Below are 25,964 nucleotides of genomic sequence, written 5' to 3'. Positions count from 1 at the left end.
GGGTTCTAATACTGAAGAGAATCGTATTTTTTTTTTTTTTTCATGGGATAACTACCCTTTCCTAGGTCTACGCAGCAATAAAATAGGCCAGGTTAAGGTCTAAGTGGTTAGTTTAATCATCCTGTAAATAAGTCAAAGCAAGGATAAACTATTCAAATCAGATCACGTTGCAGTGTCGGATTATCTAGTTGACCCGTGTTCGAATCCTTGTTACAACTTTATTTTTTCTATGAAGATTGACCTATTCAACATTCATCCAGCCTTATGATAGGTCAGGTTAAGCTCAAAGTATTTAGTTCAGCTTATGTTTTAGGTTAAGCCAGCCTTACAATGGGTCAAAACATTGGGTCAAAACAACAAAACAAAAAATATTTCATCCAACTGAAGCAGTAGTGTATTGAGACTACTACTACTACTACTACTACTACTACTACTACTAATACTATTCATAAATAGGAGGAGAAAGAAAAAAAAAGAGAAATGGAGAAACAGGAAAGAGAAAGAAGGAATGAAGGAGGAGGAGAAGGAAAAACAAAATATTTTAAGAAGACGATATTTAACTTAAGAGTGTTTTATTACGGTTCTAGTGACATGTTAATAAGATGAAAAGAATAGTCTTAGTTCTGGATAGGGGAAACAGCTGGATAGGGGAAAAGCGCATTCCGGGCATAGCCGAAAGGTGTGATTAGTTCTAAATGATCGCCTTCATTTAACGAAAAATAAAATTCATCTCGATATTTTGTGACCTTGTCCTATCGCATATTACTGTTCCTGCACTAACAGCCATATAACTTATAATACATAACGACAAAAAAAAACTATAATATTCTGGTCAAGTTTAGTTAGTTTAAACTGAACAGAATTAAGAATGAATTATCTCGATATTTTGTGAACACTCAGCATTCATCAGCCAGTTCAAGTCACTCGCGGACTAAGGAATAGTGCTGTGAGGGCAGGGGGCGTTGGTGGTGGTGGTGGTGGTGACGCTGGGGAGGCAGGGATTTGTTACATTGCTTTGGTGGGCACTGGTCAGTCTTGCCACACACTCTCCTAATAGTGATCAGTGCATATTCCTGGCGGTGGTGGTGGTGTGGTTACATTGTTTTGGCAGGGGCGTTGGGGAAGGAGGGATTGGTGTTACATTGTTTTAGTCAGCACTGGCCAGTCTTGCCACACACTCTCCTAATAGCGATCAGTGTTTGCATATTCCCGGCAGCTTCTTCCTCCATCAAGCAGCACCAGAGACACAGCTACTTAAAGTGAGTACAGTGTTGGCAGCCTCCTCCTGTCAGCCTTACCGCCCTCACCGTAACACACTCCTCCCGCGGACTTCCTGTCAGTTTATTCGTTATTTGGGTGTTTTTGAGGTTATTTATTATTTATTTAGGGTTTCCTCGCATCTGAGTCTGGAAATTTAGCTAAATATTGAAGGGAGATCTATGTAAACAAACAGATAGAGGTAGGACGTCCTTATTATGACCTTTCATCTGCTTCATCTCTTATTTATTGTATGCCTAACACGTCACAAAATGGAGCCACATGACTAGGCTTTCATATCCGCTAACTAGATATATCCGCCATTGCCTCATTTAGTTACGATGGAAGAATAACAGGCAAAATAGCGGCCGTTCTCTCCGCTGCTAAGGGCCGCCATGACGGCTTGCTATCTGTTTCAACCTGTTGGTTCCAATATTTTTTCGGTAATTTTCTTAACTTCTTTATTCTGCTGGTATAGCATGTTTTTATGGTTTATAAAAATAATTATTTGCTTTAGAAGTGTTTTCGTTGCTTGTGTTGAGTTGTTTTCAATTTTGTGTTGGTTTACGAAAATGTGGGGTGTTTTTTTGGCAGTATTTTGACAAACTTGTTTTTTTATTTCACGCTCTAGTTACGTCTTTTGTGTTTCTAAAAATCGCTTATGATTTTTAAAGTGTTTTTTCGTTCCTGTTGAGAGAAATAAGTGGACTTTAAAAATGGTTTATGGTCCTGTTAAAAGTTGTTATTACAACACTTTTTGTGTTATTGTCTCTCTATTTGAGCTTGTAACTAACTTTTCATTGCTTGAAAAAATAGTTCGTATGTTTTAAAGTGTTTTATCTTGTTATTGAGTCAAAATGGGTGGACTTTTCAGTGTTTTTTAATCGTGTTTAGGTTCCAACACTTGTTTTTTACACAATTTCGGTTTTATTTGTTTACTTCATGTTTCAGATAACTTTTGATGGTGTAAGATGATAGTTCAGATTTTTTAAAATTTTTTACGTTCCTGAAAATTCAAATGTTGTGGACTTTTCAATGATTTAAATGGTGCCGAATATTTCAACATTTTTCCCATAATTCATTTGGATATTTTTTAAATACTACTCAGGCTGGAGCTGTTATAATACTGTGAATATTAGTTTAAGTATTTGTCAAGTCAGAATATATAAGGCATTCGAGCCTAGCTCCATTTTTTCGAGGGGTCAATTTCAAAATGAAATCCGTTACGGTACGTAAATTAGCCGTGACGTCACTGCCGCCATCATAGACCCGGGACCTTGATCGGCTCCGCTGTCTCCTCGGTAATATTTATCGTACTTTGCAGTGTTTTCCTGGTGTTTCCACGTGTTTCTAAACTCAGACGTGTAGATAAGAGTAGAATGAGTAAGAAAATAAGAGAAATAGAGGAGGAAGAGGAAGGGAGAAGGAATGGAGGAGGTGATAAAACAGGAAAATGCTAAGAAAACAATATTTAGGTTAATTTTTCTTGCTGCCCTGTCTGTCTTTGTAGTATTTGTCTTCCCTGACAGTGCTTTCAGTGTATTTGGTGTGTTTAGGGGTGTTGGAGTGTGTCTAGAGGTGTTTAGGGGGTGTGCGCACTCTCTCTCTCTCTCTCTCTCTCTCTCTCTCTCTCTCTCTCTCTCTCTATATATATATATATATATATATATATATATATATATATATATATATATATATATATATATATATATATATATATATATATATATATATATATATATATATACATAACCTAGATTCTGTATTTGGAAAGTGGCAGTTTTGCATAATATGTGGAATAATTACATATGTACGATAATTTTACCAGAAGTACAATAATTTCAACCTATGTAGTACGATAATATTGCCAAAACAATCTGGCAACGCTGTTCAACCCGTTATTATTGTTGCCAGCAGACGTAAGGCGGAGGGCGTGTCTTGTGTTCTCTTATAATTTCCCTATTTCCCGCTGTTCTTGACGTTATTTCCCTTTCTCGCACTCCCAGGTGACAGGTAAGACATGTACTTCCTTGTATTTATACCAGCTAAGGTAGACATGTTCGTAAATAAAGAAAAAAAGGAAAACAGATAACCGGTGGATTGTGAAGATCTTATTTACTTTCTCTTTTTTTTCTTTTTATTTTTCTATTTTCCTCATGTCACTGCCTCGTCTGTTTCGTTGTCAGTGTGTCAAGTTGCCACGAATTAATAGAGGGTGTCGTAATTAATGGACTGAATGGGTGAGCGAGTGAATGATGAAATGACGTCATAGTTTATCGTGAAGTCTATATCAACACTAAACTAAGAGCTGTTGTTTTTCTTTCTTCCGGACGGCTGTGATTGGGTGTATTTTGTGTTTAGAGTAAGTCGTATCACCCGAGAATGCTTTGTGAAGAAATATACGTGATAAAAAAATAGGTGTTACAATAAACAGATAAGGATTGTACATCTGTGTTGAATATATAAGAACTGTAATTATATCCTTTGTAGTTGTGATACTGATTAATTTATTTAGTGACAGTCAGCAAAAAATACTCATAATACTGACTTAAATGATGCAACAAACGTGAATAAGGAAAAAGATAAAGATTGGATGTCAGGCTTTGACGTCACGCGAGGCATTACTCACTTTCTGGCTGAACTGACGTCAAAAGGCGGGAGCAAAGGACAGTGGGCTCCAGTCTGTAGGAAACCAAAGGATACCAAGGTGCGTCAGGGTGTGTTCGGGGCCATGAGGGTGTGTTGGGGCTGTCAAGGTGTGATGGGGGCTGTCAAGGTGTTGGGGGCTGTCAGGGTGTGTTGGGGCTGTCAGGGTGTGTTGGGGCTGTCATGGTGTGTTGGGGGTTGTCAGGGTGTGTTGAGGCTGTCAGGGTGTGTTGGGGCTGTCAGAGTGTGTTGGGGCTGTCAGGGTGTGTGTTGTGAGCTGTCAGGGTGTGTTGGTTGCTGTTAGGGGGTGTTGGGGCCTGTGAGGGTGTGTCATAGGCCATCAGGGTGTGTCATAGGCTGTCAGGGGGTGTGTCTGGGGCAAATTATATTTATATCACTATTAGAATCACTTGTACCTCAAATTGTTATGGTCACTAGTCAGTTATTGATGTCACATTTAAATGATTTTATAGATCTAATTGAGGTTACTTGAGTCATTATATGTAAAGTGAAAAGTAAGGTAAGGTTAGGTTAGGTTAGGTAAGGTTATGTTAGGTTAAATAAGGTTAGGTTAGGTAAGGTAAGGTTATGTTAGTTTAAATAAGGTTAGGTTAGGTAAGGTAAGGTTATGTTAGGTTAAATAAGGTAAGCTTGCGTTAGGTTAGGTTAGTAGTGGCAAGAGAAATCCATTATTTCTCTACTCCCTTACTGTTCATGTAACAACTGGCACCTCCAGCTGGACTTTTTTTTTTTTTGTCTGCCTTTTTTGACCTTCGACCAGACCACCTGTTGTGTAAAGAAAAATTATACATGTGTTTGTACCAGTGAATATATCTTTTTCCCCGAGCCATCTGTGACAGCATTGCATTGTAGGTAGTTCCTCATGTCAGTGGTTGTGCCAGTCTAAGTTCATGCAAGGAGTGCCACTTGTAGGCTTGACAGCTTCCTGCAGTGCCCTTTATTTTCTTGTGTTCATATAATGTTGGGAAGGGGATGCTGTGCTGAGTTGAGTCAAGTTGCGTGATGTTGGAAGAGTTGCAGGAAGTTATGATTAGATACAGTGCATACGTCATTACTTATTATCTGTTTACACACACACACACACCCGAGGCAAATGGGCGAACCTCTTAATGTGTAGCCCTGTTCACCTAGCAGCAAGTATGAACGGGATGTAACCTGATGTGTTGTGACCTTGCTGTCCTGGTGTGTGGTGTCACTGATCTCAGTCCCACCCAGCAGATGACTAGGTGAAACACACACACACACACACACACACACACACACACACACACACACACACACTTTAATGAGTGACAGCATCACATGTTTTATGCATTGTGGATCATAATATAACATCATACAGAAAAGTGTACCATGCCACATATTCACTCATAAGAATATAAGAACAGAATGGTTGGTGCAGGAAGCCATTAGGCCTACATGTGGCAGTCCCTGTAGGAAACACATACTTACTTGTTTCCATCTATCATCCTCATCCATAAATCTGTCTAATCTAAAGTTCACAAGAAACAGGAACATAAAAATTGGTGCAGGGAGCCATCAGGCCTACACATGGCAGTCTTTTGCATAAAACATGCCTACCTATTTTCACTTATCATTCTTATCCATTATTTATCTAATCTTTTAAAGCCTCCTGGCACTAACAGTCTGATTGCTGAGTCTGTTCCATTCATCCACCACATAATTTATGAATCAGTTTCTTCATTGTTCTTATTTAGGAAGGCATTGCTTTTGAAATAGTAGCCGATGAGAGCCAGCGATAATAATTTCCTGTAGGAAGTAGGAGTGAGAGAAACTGAGATAAACTTTTCATAATCACAGCAACATTTTATAATCCACTTATCAGATAGTGGTGGGTGATAAGATGAGGCTGATTATGGGGCAAGGGCAAGGCTATCACCACACACAGAAGCTGATTTAGATTCTCACTGTCAGGAAACCACCCTCTGCTCCCTTGTGGCAATGAATAGACTCCGGTCAGTAATTCATTAACTCGCAAGGTTACTAATCTGTCTGTCTGTATACTGGTGGTCCTGTACATGGTGGCCCAGACAAAACAACACACTCATACACACGTTCACACTCTTTCTGTTCTAATTAATGACTGTGTATTTTTATCAAGTGTGAACTCTTTATCTTGTGTCCTGTTATTGCTGACCATGTGAATTTGTGAAGCTTGAACCCATTATTTCATATCCTATCCTAATTACTGACCTTGCATTTAATTTTGTGCTTTCCTCAGTAATCTTTTGAATAACTCTGTACTCTTCTCAGTGACCCTTACAATAATTATGTACTTTCCTCTCAGTAACCTGCAATAACTTCATACATTCTCTTATTACCCTTGAATAACTTTGTACTTTTCCCAATTACCCCTGAATAACTGTACTTTCTCCCACAGTGACAAGAGGATGCAGGCCGGGGGAATGCCACCAATGGGAGGGCCGCCGGGACCCCCCCAGATGGTCCCCATGAGCAAGGTGGAGATCAGCATATCTGCCAAGTAAGTGCCTGTCCTTGTGACCTGTTGATCATCCCACTAAGGACCTTTCTTCTTCTTTTGCTGTTTTCCACACAGTTCCATTCCTCCATCTCACTCGCTAAAGACTATGGGGTATCAAATAAACTGATATCCTTAAATTGAGATCCTTAACTAACTGAAAGCCAAAACAACTATAAAAAAAAAAAAAAAGTGTATTTCGGCATCAGTTTCCCGACCAGCAAACCGCGTCACTTTCCCCCACCCGTCCTGCAGGGGCCTGAAGGACAAGGATGCGTTCAGCAAGAGTGACCCCCTGTGCATTGTTTACCTAAAGGACATGGGGCAGGATCGCTTCCAGGAGATCGGAAGGACAGAGATGGTGAAGGACTCTCTCAATCCACAGTGGGTCCGCAAAATTGAGATTGACTACAGGTTTGAGGAAAGGCAGGTAGGTTATGGGTGGAGGAATGCAAGTGTGAGTGAGAGAGGTTAGATGGAATTGATGTGGATTTTTTTTTGTCAGTATAGGTGGAGTTGAAATTTGAGGATTAATTGTGGTTTTCAGTGGAAGGGATTGTGTTTGAGTGGTTATTGGGTGGAGTTGATGTGTGGGTGGAGTTGTTTTGGTGGTTTCACTAGAGGTGGACTTGAGATTTGAGGGTGGAATGTGTGTGTGGAAATTTGTGGTTGAGAGTGGAAGGGATTGTGACTTGAGTGGTTATTGGGTGTGTGTGGAGTTGATGTGTGTGGTGTGTTGTGTTAATTTTTATCTTGTATTTAGTAGAGATGGACCAATACACAAACAGATAGAGTAATAACACACACATACGAACACACAAAAATATAAATACAACCTGGAAACACACACACCAAATTAATTTTTCCTCCTCAAAATATGCGCACACACACACACACACACACACACACACACACACACACACACACACACACACACACACACACACACACACACACACACACACACACACACACACACACACACACACACACACATTTTGACTCGTGTTTCCCTTTGTCAGCTGCTGCGTTTTGCCATCTATGACTGGGACAGCAAGAGCTCCAATCCTGATGACCAAGACAAACTGGGGACTGTAGAATGTTCGCTTGGGGAGATAATGGGGCGTCAGGGGTCCCAGGTAAGTGTGTGTGTGTGTGTGTGTGTGTGTGTGTGTGTGTGTGTGTGTTCAAAGATGACATTCTGCTAAGACTTTGATAGATAAGAAATTTGTATTTGTATGAAAGTAACCTAACCTAACTCACCTACCTTAACACTCAGCCTAATCTAACCTAAATTGACCTAACATACTCCAATAGCAATACTCCAATCTAACAAACAAAACAAATGAACCGTACCTACCCTCACCCACCCTGGTCACCCACACGCCCTGCCCCCCACAGTTGAGCAAGACCATCCAGGGTGGCACAGGGGTCCTCATGATGGAGGGTGACGAGGTATCATCCTCTAAAGAAGTGGTCACCATGGACATCACAGGCACAGACCTTGACAAGAAAGATTTCCTAGGCAAGAGTGACCCTTTCCTCATCTTTTACCGGTGCAATGACAGCAGCCAGTATCTCCCGGTGCACAAGACAGAGGTAATCAAGAAGACCCTAAACCCTGTGTGGAAACCCATTGTAGTTCCCGCAAGAACCCTCTGTGCAGGTGACCACGGCAGGAGCATCAAGATTGAGTGCTACGATTGGGACTCTGACGGCTCACATGATTTAATTGGGGAGTGTTACACCAATCTGGAGAGGTGAGGAGAGCTGTGAAGGGGTCTTGGAGCTAGGGAGAGCTGTGAAGGGTCTTGGAGGTAGGGAGAGGTGTGAAGGGTCTGAGTTGGGGAGGGCTGTGAATAGTCTTGGAGATGGGAGTGACTGTTGTAAGGATCAAAAGGGTGTTATAATGATTTAGAGAGGTGTGAAAGGTGTGTTATTAATTTAGAGAAGTGGGGAAGGCATTATAGGTGTGAAGAAATGTGTTACAGAAATTTAGAGATGTATGAAAGGTGTCTTGCTAATCTAGACAGAAATACTGACAAGACTTTAGCCCAAAATACCCTGAAACGTTATAGATGAAGGAAAAAGTTTGTGTAACAGTGAAAGAGTTAACAAATCACTCCCATCCACTAAACACTGCCTTCCACTCCCTTAGCCACCCTCCGCTTAAACCACAAAACATTAGCACAAAAAAATAGCCTAAAAAAATTATAGGCATTGAAGAAAAAAATTTATCAAGCAGTGAAAAGAGTTAACAAATCACTCCCATCCACTATGCACTCTCCTCCACTTCCTTATCCACCCTCCACTTGCCCCACAGACTGCTGGAGGGGCAGGGGAACACCAACGTTTATCAACTCATCAATCCGAAGAAGAAAGCAAAGAAATCAAGTTATAAAGACTCCGGCAAGCTTCACCTACGCTCCATTACTTGCCACGTGGAGCCTTCTTTCCTCGATTACATCCGCGGAGGCACCCAGATCCACTTCACGGTGGCGGTGGACTTCACAGCCTCCAATGGGGATCCACGCACCCCCGCCTCGCTCCACTTCCGCCAGCCAGGGGTGGATAACCAGTATTCCATTGCTATCAAGGCTGTTGGGGAGATTATTCAGGATTATGACACTGGTGTGTGTTTCTCTCTCTCTCTCTCTCTCTCTCTCTCTCTCTCTCTGCTCATTTCATCCACTTTTTTTTCACTCTGTCTCTCTTTGTTTCTTTCATCCACTTTTTCTGCTCTCATCTTTATCTCATTCCATTTTCCACAATCTCTTCATTCCTATTTATTTGTATTTATATTGGTTCTTCTTTCATCTCATCCACAAATCCTTCTGTCATTCCACTCTTCCACATCCCGTAACTTCCACATTCTATTATCTATTCTTCCTTTCCTCCCACTCCCTCATCTACACGCCACCACATTCCCTAATTCCCACGTTCCTTCACCAGACAAGATGTTCCCGGCGCTGGGCTTTGGTGGACGTATTCCCCCTGATTGGGTAGTGAGCCATGAGTTTTATCTCAATGGTAGCCCTGATAACCCTTACTGCCAGGGCATCTCGGGGATTCTGGAGGCCTATTTCAACTCCCTTCAGACAGGTGGGAATAGTAGTAGTAGTAGTAGTAGTAGTATATAAAATAATAGTACATACATACATATACCAAGGTTGCTTCTCTACAAGGGTGGGTAGCTAAGACAAGGCACACAACTCTCACTTGCTCACTAATACTTTAAGGGACTAGTCATACAGCTTCATTTTTAGCCATAGTAATATGATGTAAGGTCAAAAATAGTGTGTAAATGCCAATACAAACATTTTGAAGATAATCTGTGGTTCTGGGAGATGTTTAAATGTGTGGTAATGAAAGAAAGTAGAACAAAAGTATAAAATCTGATGCAAAGATCACATGTGCTACTAAAAGGACAATTTACACACACACACACACACACACACACGCACACACACACACACACACACACACACACACACACACACACACACACACACACACACACACACACACACACACACACACACACACACACACACACACACACACACACACACACACACACACACACACAGAAAACTTATAAAGTAGGACATGAGAGATACAAGGGGACATAGAAGAAAGATAAAAGAAGATAGTTACAGGAGGAATATGAAAATGAACAGCTTTCCCCATACAGCTGTACAAATATGGAATGGACTGGATGACAGAGAAGTGTGTGCAAACGATACATGAATTTAAGACAAGTTAGACACCATGAGATACAAAGATGAGACACACACATACACACACACACACACTCACCTCATACCTCTCTAATCGTTCCAGTTGGACTTTATGGACCCACAAACTTTGCTCCGGTCATCAACCACGTGGCGCGTTTTGCTCAGGCACACCAGGACGGGAATAACTACTTCGTGCTGCTCATTATTACCGATGGCATTATTTGTGGTGAGTTGTTGGGGTGAGGTTGTGTTGTTTTGTGAGGATTTACTTTGTCTTGTGTCTTCATTCTTCTTTTGTTTTTCTTCTTCTTCTTCTTTTTATTTTTTTTTTGTTGTCTTAGTCTCTTTTCTCTCTGGTTATTTGATTTTCTCTTTCTTTCTCTTATTTCTGATGAGTTTGGCTGGGCTCTCTCTCTCTCTCTCTCTCTCTCTCTCTCTCTCTCTCTCTCTCTCTCTCTCTCTCTCTCTCTCTCTCTCTCTCTCTCTCTCTCTCTCTCTCTCTCTCTCTCTCTCTCTCTCTCTCTCTCTTTCTCTCTCTCTCTTTCTCTCTTTCTCTCTTTCTCTCTCTCTCTCTCTCTCTCTCTCTCTCTCTCTCTCTCTCTCTCTCTCTCTCTCTCTCTCTCTCTCTGGTTGCTGTTGCTGTATTTGATTGTCTCTTCCTCTCTCTCATTTGTGGTGAGTTGGATTGGGTTCTTTTATGAGGGTCTACTTTCAATCTAGTGTTCTGTTTTGTTTGTGTTTAATTTCTGTCTCCCTCTCTTTCTGTTTTTCTGTCTATTAGTTTTCTAGTTTTTGTATTAAATCTCTCTCTTATTTGTAGTAAGTTAGGATGGATTCTTTTATGGGAATATACTTTCTATTGCATTTTTGTTACTGTACTTCTCTCCCTCCCACTGGTGATGTTACTCTTCAATACCACATTTCTCATACTACATTAAGTAAAGTTTTCCTAGCAGTAGCTAACTTTACCCCCCCCCCCTCCCTTGATTCCTTTCAGACATGCCTGAGACACGCAGGGCTCTGGTGGAGGCGTCGAACTTGCCCATGTCGGTGATCATCATTGGCGTGGGTAGTGTTGATTTCTCTGCCATGGAGGAGCTGGACGGGGATGAGAAGAGGCTGAGTTTTGGTGGAAAGTATGCCAGCCGAGATATTGTCCAGTTTGTAGGTAAGTATTAGATCCGAGAGGGTGTTTGTTGGGTAGAGGGAAGGTTGGTGTGTGTGTGTAGGAGGGCTAATAAAGGAGGATGCATCTGGGTGGTGATGGAGGGTTAAAAGAGAAGGAAGGAAGGGAGTGGTTGGGTGGTGTGATTGTAGGAAGGTCAAGACAGAGGAAGAAAGGAACGGAGATGGGTTTTGGTGGGAAGATTATAAGTTAGGAATGTTTTTGGTATTACTGACAGCCTGTAAAGAGTTGTGTGTTGTGGTGATGGGTTGTGGTGATTACTGCTGCAAATCTTGGCCTTTTTTGTGTGTGTGTGTGTGTGTGTTTGTGGTGTATCCTGGGCTTGTGTTTCTCTTCCACCAAGCTTGTCATTATTTTAGTGAGTAGAAAATACTTAAGATGTGCTGGTGGTGGCACTGGTTAAGCTTAAAGTGTGGTGCTGTCATGCCAAGAAGTTAACATTTCTGCTCTTATTTTCATTGTTCTTGTATTTCCCCTTGATCTGAAGTCCTGGTCTGCTGGTGATAGAAAATTTGACTATTGGTAAATTTGCAGGTGAAAGATTAGATTGAAGAGAAGGCAAAATGCAGTAAAAAAAGATGCATAAAAAATTCCCATTGTGTGTTTTTTGCATATTTGTCTTAAATTTTATAGAAAACTTGATAATTGGTAGATTGAGGATAAGTCACGTAGAATGGTAATTGGCCACGAGCTTCAGAATTATACCTATAATCTTAAAATGAGAAGTAAAAGTTAGAGAAGAGATTAGGTACAAGTTTCTGACCCTTTGTACTGTACCATAACTCTTGTATAAAGGGCGCTGTGAGGTGCAGGGTACAAGTTTCTGATGCGTCATACTGTACCATAACTTGTATGAGGGGCGCTGTGAAGTGGCTGGCCTGCTCAGTAGTGAACTCTTGAACTCTTGTATTTGTGGCACCAGTTGAGGTATGTTGTGTTGTGTTGTGAGCTGCAAGCCTTGAGGTAACAGTAAGCAGCCTGCCTCCTGTGTTGCCTTGCTGCTGTGTCTCTAGGTAGTGTGTGTGTGTGTGTGTGTTGTTTTGAGTTGCAGAAAGCTAGCTGGGGCCATGTTATGTTATGTTTGTGTTGTGGTTAAGTTAAAACCCAGTGTTAGAATATAGATTGGTTGTTTTGAGTTTGTGGCAGTTGATTTGAGGCTGAAAGGTTAGTTGTGAAAGGTTCTGTACGGTTTGTGGCAGTTGATTTGAGGCTGTGGTCAGAATTATGAGTTGTTCTTTTGAGTCCCTGTGATGGAGGGGAACTGTAACCCTAATCTTCTGTGCTGAAGCTTGGACTGTGCTGTGCTGGAGATAAATATAAACAGGAAGAACACACATACATACAATCCCTCCACACAAGACACACCACTCAGAACACTTGCCAAGGAATGAAGTGTTTTAGAGAGGCGATGAAATGATATAGGAAAAACACAACCCCACACAGGTCCACACAGATCCACACAGCATTCCATACTTGTCTCCACATCGGACAGACACAGAAGATGAGAGGAACACTATTAATTTCAGAGCTGTGGGATTTGATTTGCAATATGAGTTCATGCTGTGCTGGAGACAAATAACATAGGCAGGAATAATACACATATACATACACACAACTAGGTAAATACAGAGCTCTATGCAGCAATCCACACAGCTACTCTTCACCAGACACACACAGACTATCGGCCATCAGTTTCAGTTGTAGGTTTCATTTTGCACAGAGGTCAGCATCTGAATGAAAGATGAAAGGTTACCTGGGTAGAGTATCAGCTACAGGTGGCTGAATGAGGGAAATAGTGTTGTGTTTTCCTGATGAAATTTGGTGTAGTTTTTCCCTCTGTGTGTGATAAGCAACAACAATTCACAGTAGAAGCTTGTATTGAGTATTTATAAGTATCTACAAGAAAGAAGGTGATAAAAAGGAATATATTTTTCATTTTCTAGCCAGTGCAATGCTTGGAGGTGGCTGGAGAACAAGGAAAGATGTGTCTGAGTGGTTAGTTATTAAGGATAGATGTGTTAATTAGTTGTGAAAGATTAATATTTACATGAGAAAAAATGAAGGGGAGAAAGGAATAGATTTTGCAGTGGAACAAGAGGAGGTGTGTCACAGTGGTTGGTGATTAAGGAAAGATGTGTTAGCTGTGAAAGGGTTAAGATATGGGAAATGGAAAGGGGATTTGAGGGAAAAGGAAGGGGAGGGGTGTCATGTTCATTAGGGTAGCAGGGTCTAGGTGTTGGTTGCTTGCTTGCTGGCTAGTTCAAATCCAGTAGACTCTTTGCTTCAACTTTTCTCCTTCAGTCAGAGTAAATATATAACAACTCGTAGCAATATCTTTTGAAATCCTTTACTCTTATCAGGACTGTTTTCAAAGGCCACAGAGATGATCTGCCAGCTTCTCATGGGTGTTTCCTTCCCATTGGTGTAGAATCCTTGTTAAACTGTTGCTTCAATTATGAAAAAACACCCGTGAAAATAGATATACTTGAAGAGGAAATTGGAGATAACTCACTGGCTCTCCTTATCCAGAAAATATTAAAGTAAAACAAGAATTAATAGCAGTGGAAGTGAGTGGAGTTATTTAGGAGATGAAGTTACTTAGCCAATCTCCTCTTAGTCCTCTGATTTAAAAAGTAAAAGAAAATGAATTAATGCAGGCTGGTGGGAAATGCAGGCTGGCCAAGGACATTCATGAGTGTTAGTGGATTTTGTTTATCTGTGCAGACCTTCAGTCATCAAGATAAAAGTAAACTATTTGATAAGACGATTAGGATATTTCACTTAAAAAAAACTTAATAGAGTGCCAGGTATTTTGTTTTTTGAGTATCTGAGTAGTAGCTTTAATGACCACAATTTTTTTTACCTTAGCTTCTTTTCCCCTAGAGAACCCTAAAGTTGAACCAAGCTGGCAGAGACAAGCTAGTATGGTACATGTACTAGTGTATGAGTAAAGCGCAAGAAAATGCTTGGCTGCTGCTTGAGCCTTCCCCATATAGGCACCCCAGCTGATCCTACCTTCATATCTCTCTCTCTCCCCTCTCCACACACCAAGAACTGAGGCGTCACTTGGGTCAGAGGGGCGGGCAGCACAGCCAGGCCTTGCTAGCCAAAGATGTCCTGGCGGAAATTCCTCAGCAGCTCGTCTCATGGATGCGAACTCACGGGTACCAACCTCGCCCTCCCACTGTTCAGGGGCCGCTTAACACTTATGGACTTGAGTAGCGTTAGTGAGGACGGTTCTTATTTGCCCCTCAGAGGTAAAGAGCGGAGGCAGAAGTGGTAGAAGGTTTCATGAGTAAGCTAAGGTGTCTCCAATTGGTCCCCTTTTATTTCTCTCTGTCTCTCTCCCACGCCACACCTACGTAGTGCATGTTTGTGGTGGTGGCGGTGGTTTAAGTCATTCATGGTCCCTTTTTGAATGCTCCTGCTAATACCTGCTCATGTGAACTCCCTCAAGTAATTCTTTTATGAAATTCGGTACAGGGTGTTTTCAGTGCTCCCGTGCCAATAATTGGGAGTTCCTTAGTGTTTAAAGGAGATGTAAGCTGATATAGACTCCCTTTCTCAAGTAATGGAGTGTTTTTTCAATGCTTCTTTCTAAATAGGAATTATTAAGTATTTATGGGAGATTCAGTACATTTTCAGTTAAGAGATTAAATTTCATAAGTCCACATAGTCTTTTAGCACAATTAAATGTAAGAGTAGCTTCAGTATTTGGCTCAAGTCTTGTATTTCTCAACACTTGCTTCTCTCTGCATTAACGAAGTGAGTGCTAGATTGTAGTTGAGGTCTTCACTGCACTGCCCGCTGCTGTGTCACTCTCCCCTTACTTATTACCAGTGTGCTGTGGCTGTGTGCCCTCACTCTAACACTCTTATTTTGTCTTAAATTGTACTAAGTTTTTATTGGCTGGCTGGCTGGCTGGCTGGCTGGCTGGCTGGCTGGCTGGCTGGCTGGCTGGCTGGTCTGTCTCTGTCTGTCTGTCTGTCTGTCTGTCTGTCTGTCTGTCTGTCTGTCTGTCTGTCTGTCTGTCTGTCTGTCTGTCTGTCTGACTGACTGACTGACTGACTGACTGACTGACTGACTATCTTACTGACAGACAAGATTTTTTTTTATTCCCCACAGCTTGTCAATGGTCATGCAAGTAGCAGTGCATGAACTGAGTTTAACCCATTGTCTATTTGCCGTCAAGGTATTGCTGCCAGGAAGCTGTGGCGTTCATTGACGGATTTGTCTCTGTTGTTGTCCTTGCTCTTGTTTGATGGAAGGGGTTTTGACATCACTTTCCTTGCCACTCATACACCAAGGCACAGTATGAAAGGTCTAATACATTCTATAACCTGAGAATCTTCCAGTATTTGAGGAATATACTCAGCTCCTCTGCCTGTACTCGTATTCTGAAACACTGCTCTCACCATGATTGTTTTTTTGAAGGCCACAGAGATGATTAGCCAGGTTCCCAAGAATGTTTCTCTTGTTAATAATATAGAAATGTCATTAATCATTCACTAAAACCATAAAAACACCCATGTAACTTCAACTAGAATCTTTTGAAAGAATGTTTTTCCTGTTAATAATGTAGAAATCTGATTAATTTGTGATGAGAACCATAAACACATTCATGAAAAACCCTTGTAACTTCACCTAGAGCCTAGAATGTAATGGAGGTGCAGCACAGAAGTGTTTCAGAATACAGTTCATTGCACCACAAAGCCACACACATTTGTCTAGTTTGCATTCACTGTCATGGGTGATTCATTAGCCATATCAAACAATTTCTATCTATTTACCAGCTGCTGTAATAATGGCTTGTGTTACTGATGTGCTTCTGCTCCTCCTCTTCCTTCTTGATGTTATTCATTTCTTTCTTTCACTGTTCTATGTTGTCTTAAGCTTTTTATTTGTGTTCATATTTTTGTTGTTCTTCAGTGTGAGCTTGTTTTTTTTAGTGTGTGTGTGTGTTTGTGTGTTTGTGTGTGTTTCTCTGGTTCTGTAATTTTTCTGCCTTTCAGATGTAGGGTTTCATTGGTGCATGCGACCTAACTAATTGATTGCTGGTGATTCTCTCTCTCTCTCTCTCTCTCTCTCTCTCTCTCTCTCTCTCTCTCTCTCTCTCTCTCTCTCTCTCTCTCTCTCTCTCTCTCTCTCTCTCTCTCTCTCTCTCTCTCTCTCTCTCTCTCTCTCTCTCTCTCTCTCTCTCTCTCTCTCTCTCTCTCTCTCTCTCTCTCTCTCTCTCTCTCTCTCTCTCTCTCTCTCTCTCTCTCTCTCTCTCTCTCTCTCTCTCTCTCTCTCTCTCTCCCCAGACTCAGCATTTAATATAGTCTCCCTGTACACCAAACTTCACCTTACCTTGGTGGGATACAGGCAGTTCACAATATACCTTTCCTTATTAATTTCTTGATGTCTTATCTATGATGATTTCAGATGTAGGTAATGAAGAGAGGAGAGTTTGTAATAGTTACCAGTCCCTTCATTGTCCCTAAGTGGCATACAAACTGCTCAAAACATACACATTTTCACTAATTAATCTCAGTGTCTTCATTATGGTTTCAGTAAGGTGAGATGTTAGTTTTTCATGCCTTGCGAAGAGTGAAAAAGAAATGTTGATCGTAAAGTTTTGCTAGTAATGTTATTTTATCTCAGAGGAACCATGTGGGCTAAGGTATTTTGTGCCGTGGTCTGAAATGTGTGCTGAGAAATTACTCCATCCTCTCATTCCTTCCCTGCTGAGTGGTCTGATGCCATCCTTTATCTTCTTACCGAGTGGTGTTTGTGCTTGTTTTTGTAAGTGTGATTATACTGGAAAGGTGGTGCCAAAAAAGCTTCAGTGGTTACTTGTGTATGGGCACTGTCTCGGAACTTATTCTTTTTCTGACTATCCTCTTTGGGAATTGACACCTGTGAGCCTTTTTTTTATGCCTTTTTGTTGCCCTAGACCAGAGCCGCCCTTACAAAACAAAAGAGAAAAAAAGCTTAAATATTTTCTTGATTTTCTTGTACACGTGCCTGGTCTTTAAATGCCTTGATACCACCTTGTACATGATTGTTTCCCCAGCGACTGTGCCATCTGTGTGTTATATAGTTAACGTAATCCTTAAACACCCTCAGCATAATATTTTAAGGTTGTGATTAAGATTAAGCTTTTTACTTTGAAATGTACAGGAAAAATACATGGAAAACTGTGACACATCCTTCTCTTATCCTTCCCTGCATCCTTAAATCACTCACACCATGACACACACACATACCATACACTAGCACACTCCCCTTTAGGGCTTGGACATTACCAGGCTTATAACAATAGGTTCTCTTGTCCTTCCCTGCACACTTAAGTCTCACACCATGAGACGAACACACATTTAGTACTTCCCCCTTTAGTGGTCAGAAGATACTAGGCAGATGAAGTAGGTTAGTTCAGTATAGAGACACAGTGTTGGGTAGTGAATATAGTGCACCTTCATGTATGTTAAGTCACTAGAGATGGCATGTTTTGAGAGTGATGTGAGAAGCAAACATCAGATTGAGTTAGTAAAGTGTAGAGGCACAGTGCTGGGTAGTGAATGTTGTGTGTGATGGGTGTAGTGTTCAGACAGCACATGTTAGGCAGAGATGTGTTAAAAAATACCAAACAACACTTTTTTTATTCAGTTATAGAATTATAAACCCCAATTTTATTGGTCTGCATTAGAAAAGATATCGAGTACCTTATCCAAACAAGCTTTTTCTCATTACAAGCCAGATAGATTGAGGAAATATGTCCCAAACAATTGAAAAAATACCCCAAATAATCATAGTAATCTCACATCACCACACACCTCATTAAGTTAAGCCCCTCCACTGGTGTTTACAGAGTTGTGAAGGTAACAAAAGATAGCTTCAAATATACCCCAAACACTTCACTTAAAACTTAAAAAATACCCATAACTATTAATTTAGTCTCAACCACACACACACACACACACACACACACACACACACACACACACACACACACACACACACACACACACACACACACACACACACACACACACACACACACACACACACACACACACACACACACACACACACACACTCTGCAGTAAATCTTTCACATAACCACAGACATCACTACAATAAATCAATAACTCTCCCTTGTACTGACACACAAACGGCAAAAATCAAATCTTTCTCACACACACACACACACACACACTGCAACAAATCAAATCTCTCCCTACCCACACACACACTGCAATAAGTCTCTCTCCACTCATCTACAGAAATGCGCCGGTTTCTCAATAGCCGCCAGGAGATGTCCCAAGCCAACCTGGCGAAGGATGTGTTGCGTGAGATCCCTGCCCAGCTGCTGTCCTTCATGCGTCACATCCACAGCGTTAAGTAGGCAACCACATGGGACCTCTCACTCTAGGACTCCCTCACAAGGACCTAGACACCAGGAACCCAGCACCAAGGCTCCCAAACACTAGGATCCCCTTCAAAAGGATCCTCACAGACACTAGGACCTCCCCACAGGACTCTCTTACAAGGACCCTCACAGACAGCAGGACCTATTCACAAATTTTAGGAACCCCCCCTTACACTAGGACCCCCATACCAAGACACCCCTATACAATGACACATCCCATACAAGGTCCTCTCCAGAACGTGACACCCCTCATACAAGAACCCCACCCAATTGAAGGTCCTCCACGTACAAGGACCCCACCCATGAGTTTTGGCTAATCAGTATACTTGATGTTATTTTTCTTCTATATTTTTTGAGCAGTTCATGATTTGCTTATTGTTTTTAGCTTATTTATTTATCACGCTTGGAAGGCGGTCATATTTAGCATTTTTTTTTACTTTATCTGTTGCTTGTTGCCATATGAAAGCTGGCCATTTATCCTGTCACTGCAATATGACTACAGCACCAAGAGTCACTGCAAAATCTTTAGTGGCATTGTAAGACAGAAGAGAGATTAACACTGTAGGTTCCTCAACATGCAGCTAGTGTGTTGTGTACTTGTGGCTGGACAACATAAGGTATCTCAGTGGCATGTGGTCGAGGCAAGGTGTGTCAGTAGCAGTGAAACAGTTAGTGTTGTTTTTTTTCTATTTATTCATTGTTTTTTTATACTCACATTCAGGGATGTAAAAAATAGGACGGTTGAGGTTCACTTAACTGCTATTTCCTCGCCTCTAAAACTATATATATGTAAAGATAATCAAATTGGAGGCCATTTATTTATAGAGTTGTTTTGGTGCAGTATAGGTGTACTTACATTGCTTCCTATCTACTGCCTTTTTTTATTGAATTATTTATATTTTCTACGATTTATATATGTACTTAATCACTAAATACACTAAAGATACACATCCATCTCAAATACACACATTTCCACCTATATTTTTTGTGAATAATGTTTTTATCACTTTTATATGCTCTAGATACAGAAAAATAGAACAAATACACTTTTCCCTTAATTTGCTACTGCATGGTAATTCTAAGCCAAATGACAGTGTTTATTACAGCTCATTTACATGACCGCTGACGTCTAGCACATTTACATTTTATGGTTAATGTTACTTAGAAGAAAAAAAAAGGCCTTCCATCACCGCCTTTTGAATGTTTAGACATCAGAGTTAGCTGTTAGGTATAGTGAACATAAACTAGCCTTTTTAAGTGAGGAACAGGGCAGTGTAGCTTGTATAATGAGGCACTGGGGAGGAAAAAATGAAAAGGATAGGGAAAGTTGAAATATTGTTACCACTAAACGGATACAAGAGAGAGAAACACTTAAGTTTTGATATTTGAGGATAAGAACCATGAAGAGAAAGATACTAATTGTTAAAATGGAAATGAGAAAGAAGCAAGTTCCTTTAAGTTTTGATATTAAACACTGAGGATAAGAAAAATCAAGAGGGAGAAGATACTAACTCTTAAAATGGAAACGAGAGAGAAGGAAATAAGAGGATAGGAAAAATCAAGAAGAAAATGGTAATTGTTAAAATAGGAACGAGAGAGGAAGATTTGAAGATAAAGAAAATTAGGAGAAAGAAGATACTAATTATTAAAATGGAAACGAGAGAGAGAGAAGGAAATTTGAGGATAAAGCAAATGAAGAGAAAAAAAGATGCTAATTGTTAAAATGAAAAAAATATGAGAAGCAAATACAATGAAAATAAGAAAAATAGTAACTGTTGCTTCTAAACAAGTGGTGTAGCAGGAACTGAAATACTGAATAAACTGTTTACGAAGATAATGGGAAGTAAACATAATGGAAGGAATTGATTTTGAGCTTTATATGTAACCAACTTAATAATCTCTTTGTCTGTTTGCATGAGTGTTCAGTATTTCATGGTACCAATTGAGGAAGTGTGGATTTGCCAGGTTAACTTGAAGGAAGTGTGTTAATCCTTGGTGTGTCTGTATCTTGACTTGTAAAACCTCAAACTCACCAAAAAGTTAGAGAAAGGCACATTAATCCTTGGTGTATTTATGTTTTGACTCATAAAGCCCCTAACTTGCTAAAAAAAATAATGAAAGGGAAGCAGATTATTCCTTTATGTCTCTATGCTGGCTTGTAAAATCTCAAACTTGCTTGGAACTTGATGAGAGGGAAGCAAGTTAGCCCTTTATGTCTCTATCTTGACTTGCAAAACTTCAAACTTGCTAAAAACTTAATGAGAGGGAAGCAAGGTACCTCTTCATCTCTCTATCTTGATTCATTAAACCTCAAACTTGCTAAAATATTAATGAGAAGGAAGCAAGTTACCCCTTCATGTCTTTGCCTTGACTTGTAAAATTTCCAAACTCTCATCAGCCTTTATGCAAACTTCCATGTTGAGAATTGTGAGATGTTTAAATGTTTTAGTAAGGTATGCCATGTTCCTTTGTGTATGTGTGTGTGTCAGGGCCTGTCACTCATATGGTGCAAGAATTCCCTCACACTAGGTTAAGATACAGAGGTATTAAATTGAGGCCTCTCTCAGCCTTTTACGCCTCACCATTCCAGGATAAAGACCTTCACACTCTTCAGGAAACTTCTCGCTATGAACTACCTCAGCAAGTTGCACTTACTGCCATTTCATTGTCCTGTCTTTTTCTCTCCTAGTTGTCTTAATGGGTTTAGTACATGTTTTCTTTCTTTATCTTTGCTAGTTTTCTTTCTTTATCCTTGATTCTTGTAGGTCTCTGTTCTCTTTCTTGATCTTTCTTTCTCCTGTTTGTCTTTGTTCTCTCTATCTTTCTCTTGTCTTGATGGGTCTGGTAGGCATTTTCTTTCTTTATCTTTACTAGTTGTTTTTTCTTTCTTTATCCTTGATTCTCCTAGTGGTCTTTCTCTGTCTCTCTCTCTCTCTCTCTCTCTCTCTCTCTCTCTCTCTCTCTCTCTCTCTCTCTCTCTCTCTCTCTCTCTCTCTCTCTCTCTCTCTCTCTCTCTCTCTCTCTCTCTCTCTCTCTCTCTCCTAGTTTATGTTTTGGTATTTTTCTTTCATTATCCTTGACTTTCTTGTCTTCATTGTTTTGCTAGTTTTCTTTCTTTCTTTGATTCTTCTAACTCTGTTCTCTTTTTATCTTTCTCCTAGTTCATGTTTTGGTATTTCCTTTCTTTATCCTTGAGTTTCTTTCTTGTCTTCATGATTTTGCTAGTTATTCTCTTTCTTTATAAAAAAAAAAAAACTGCCTTTATATTCGAAAGTAGCTTAAGAAATTTCATGCATTAAATATTTACATAATCTACAGACTTAGATGTTTAAAAATAGCAAATTTTACTATTGAAATATTTATAAATATATGATAGAGAGACTTAACTTTTAATGTATTGCAGAATTAGTGTTACATATTCTATTGTGGAAATCTCAATGGAAATATATAAATTTTTAATGTATTACCAGAGAAATTTAGCATATTAGTGTTAGTGTTCAGTGTGAGGTAGTGAGGTAGTGAAGTTAGGTGTAAGGTTAAGGAAATTTATAAGCTGATGAGGTAGTTAAGTTAGGTAAGGTGCAGGAAGTTTATAAGCTGGTGTGAGGTAGTTGAGTTAGGTAAGGTGAAGGAAGATAAGCAGGTGTTAGGTAGCAAAGTTAGGTAAGGTGAAGGAAAGCATGAGGAAGTGAAGTTAGGTGTGATGAATGAACTTTATAAGCAGGAACAGGTGCTTAAGTGAGCCTTCTTTTAACATTTTTGCTCTTGGCCAGTGCCCCTCTTATATATAAAAAAAAACCGGTGTGAGATAGAGGTGCTGTGTAGTTTGGTCCAGGCTGGGTGAGGCTCGGATAGAAAGCTCAGTGTAGAAGCCTTAGACTCCCTTCACATGACTCCACTGTTGGCCACCACTTGTTGTTCCTGGTGGTGATGTATGGTTATGTGTCCCTACCCAATCCTTCCACACTGAGGTGACCAGGCAGCCAGCAGGGGTGTCATGTGGGAGGGGCCTTAGTCACTTCCACTGGTTTCTGTCAGTCGTGTTGCTGAGAGTTGTGTTACGTTGCGTCCATTTCCAAGTATTTAGCGCTGGATTTAATATTTTTCTATGCATACTAATAGAAGGGTGATGGAGTGTGCAAGTTTGTGAGTGTTCATGTATCTGTGTGTGTTTACTTATACAGGACTTTTTATATAAGCTTCCACAACAAGAACAAACAAAAAAAAAAAAGGTTAACAAGTGCAGCATGCTTGTCCAATGAAATACAGTTAAGGAAAAGGAAAATTAACATATTAGGCATAATTATGACCTAGCAATCTTAGTCTGAACTTTGTTTCAGCAATCCGTGTCTCGTCAAAACATCCAAACCAGTTGTAATTTTCTTTTAAAATTTAGAAGTCCTCACTGTTGTTATTAGTGGCAAAAGATGTGAATTTATGAGGAAGAGAACTGTATAGGACTGTTGAGGTCTTCTCTTACGTCGAGACCTACCCACAGATGTCAAGGTTGATGCTTATAATTCACCCCATCAAACCTCATGCCCTTCCCTAGCCTAATTCTTGGCCAAGGGAAGATCTTAGGATTGTTACCTATAATTGATTCCAGACTTTCTTATTCCCTTCCCTAACCTAACCTGATTCTTTGCCAAGGAAATAGATATTATTAAGTTTGTTGCTGAGAACCCATTCCATCAAACCTCATGTCCTTCCCTAACCTAATTCTTGGTTAAGGGAAGATATCAGGATTGCTTTTAACCCAATCAGTCAAATCTTCTCATTCCCTTCCCTAACCTTCCCTAACCTAACTTAATTCTCCAGTGCTTATTCTAGAAAGTGAAAATTGTAACTCGCCCTCCAGTGTTGATTCTGCAGGATGGTTGTTATTGAGTTTGTTCGCCTTGCAGTGTGTGTAATGCTGAGTAGGGAGGGGTGAGTGACAGAGAGGTGCACAGGACTCTTCATTGTTTATTTTCGCTATTCACCATCTCGAGAAATTTGTATACCATGTTCTCGTTTATCTGTTTTTCCACTGTTTTCCCCATTCTCTTGCTCTATCCCTCTTTCCCCACAAAATTTTTAAAGCCTTTTCTACTTTACCTATTTTTCTCTGTTTTTCCCATTCTTTCCCTCTACCTCACCTCTTTCCCTCCCCAAATTTGTAAACCACATTATACTTTACCCTGTGTCCAATTTTCCACCATGTTTTCCCCTATTCTCTCCCTCTATTCCACCTCTTTCCCTCCCAAATTTGTAAGCTGCTCAAGACTGCTAAACTACTGTAATTTTATTGTATCACTACGTGTCTGGGCGTAGTTGTGGTGAAGTTACTGCCTGCTGGTACTCCCTTCTCTGTGTTTCTTCGGTGACAAAAGGAGTAGAGAAGGAAGGGAGTTACCAGGTCTCAGTCCCCTGGTTGTGGTTATTGTAAGGGAAATGAGATTGTTATGTAGAGGGAGAGAAATTATGTGGGAGATAAGGAAGGTTGAATGGAGTGTACTTTGGTCTCTATTCTGAAATGCTTCTCTGCTACACTACTTTTAATAAACTCTAGTTGAAGTGATGCAGATTTTTAAGGGTGTTTTTATAGTTGTAGTGACAGATTATTTGGGGTTTCTACATTATGAAAAGGAGAAACACTCTTGAGAACGTGGCTAATTGTCTCTGTGGCCTTGGGAAATTGTCACAGTGAGAGAGTAAAGCATTTCAGAAGAGGGGCCTTAGATTGGTGATGAATATGCTGTGTTACTTTGGTGAAGCTTTGCCATACGCGAGTTGTAGGCTTAGAACAATTCAGTCATTAACATTTTCATTGTGGCCAGGCCTTCCATCAGTGTGGCTGACATACCTAGGGTCACAGTAATTTTGTCTGTAGAAGCATTGACTCACCACAAAATCATAAAGTAGAAGGAATAGTGTGTAAAATTTTGAAGTGTATTTTTGTACTATTGGTCACATGAAGGTGTTAATGTACACACACGTAACTGTAAGGTACAGTATTGTGTACTATTTTTGTACTGTAACTTTTGGTTCTTATTTTGTCTGACGCTGAAAAATGCCTGTCCGCAGCTCACCACTTGCCTGTGACTGAGTGGTAGGCAGTGGTGCAGTGCTGCCTCAAGTTTTCTCAAAGTTGTGTTTGGTGCATGAATGGAGATGTAAGATTCTCATTAAAATGTGAACTCATTGCTATTCTCATCTTTACAACAGTCGGAATTTTGATAAGTTCGCAAAGAGTGAGCTGTAATGTGCTGACTTAGGCTTTACTCTGTTGACTACTAAGGGTGTAAGATTAGGTCACATTCTGAAGGAGAGCGTAACACTGTTCTCATCTTTACAACAGTCGGAATTTTGATAAGTTCATAAAGAGTGAGCTGTAATGTGCTGACTTAGGCTTTACTTTGTTGACTACTAAGGGTGTAAGATTAGGTCACATCAGAGGGTAACAATACTCCCATCTTTAGTACATAACAGTATTTCATGTGTTGGAATTTTGATAAGCGGGCATAAAGCTAAACCCCCTAATATGCCAACATGGATGTTTTACTGTATTACTACTACTATTACTACTGCTGAGGGTGCAAGATTAGGTCTAGGTCACATTTCTAAGAGAGGGGCTGTAGAGGTGGTATTGGGAAGACTTGTAATGTAAACTGTTACCTGTAGAATATCAACACTATATTATATATCTTGGGTTCTTCTATTGCATAAACTGCACAGGGGCTTCAGAGTTTTGTCCCGAATATCAAAGGTAGTAGTGGTGGTGCTGGGAAGACTTGCAATATAGACTGATCAGAAAAGTAGAATGTCAGAACAATTTCACATCTTAAATTCATCTTTTTGTCCTGGTATTAACATTCAGTGCAGGTTAGGAACATAATTTGCGTGGATAATGGGGAATAGAAAGATTAAGTTCATTTTCTCCCACAAAACTAATTAATATGCCCTAATATAAAAATGTCCGAAAAATGCTAAGGGATTTAGGGGTAAAATATTTAGCACTGAGTTAATGAAAGGTGTTTGGGAAGGTAGAGGTGGTACCAAGTAGATTTTATAATACAAACTGACCACAAACATTGCTGGCAGAACCTTATACATTTCACATTTTTGACTCCCACCTTTGTAATGTATGAGTTGTAAGGGGCTTAGTTTGAGTTATTACAGGTGTTTGGGAAGGTAGACAACAGTGCATGAAGGTGTAAGTTT

General features: G+C 40.2%; 1 protein-coding gene across 7 annotated transcripts; it reads left to right on the top strand.

Annotated features, from left to right (window-relative positions):
* Positions 1-1,003: 1,003 nt before the first annotated feature.
* LOC135094284 (copine-8-like) lies at positions 1,004-24,950 on the top strand. 7 transcript variants are annotated; one of them, XM_063994270.1, is made up of 11 exons: positions 1,004-1,259; positions 6,326-6,427; positions 6,680-6,854; positions 7,447-7,563; positions 7,826-8,184; positions 8,748-9,055; positions 9,377-9,526; positions 10,268-10,390; positions 11,162-11,332; positions 14,403-14,607; positions 18,616-24,950. In XM_063994270.1, exons 2-10 carry the CDS (start codon positions 6,336-6,338, stop codon positions 14,570-14,572), a joined length of 1,665 nt encoding a protein of 554 aa, XP_063850340.1. In that variant the 5' UTR covers positions 1,004-1,259; positions 6,326-6,335; the 3' UTR covers positions 14,573-14,607; positions 18,616-24,950. The 7 variants fall into 7 exon arrangements, with proteins under 7 accessions (XP_063850340.1, XP_063850341.1, XP_063850338.1 ...); XM_063994271.1 differs by lacking the exon at positions 1,004-1,259 and adding an exon at positions 2,521-2,558; XM_063994268.1 differs by lacking the exon at positions 1,004-1,259 and adding an exon at positions 3,139-3,270.
* The last annotated feature ends 1,014 nt before the right edge of the window (positions 24,951-25,964 follow it).

This window comes from Scylla paramamosain, chromosome 45 (genome assembly GCF_035594125.1).
Source record: "Scylla paramamosain isolate STU-SP2022 chromosome 45, ASM3559412v1, whole genome shotgun sequence".
Taxonomy (NCBI): domain Eukaryota; kingdom Metazoa; phylum Arthropoda; class Malacostraca; order Decapoda; family Portunidae; genus Scylla; species Scylla paramamosain.
Note: the sequence above shows the minus strand (reverse complement) of the source record. Positions and strands in the feature narration are given on the sequence as shown.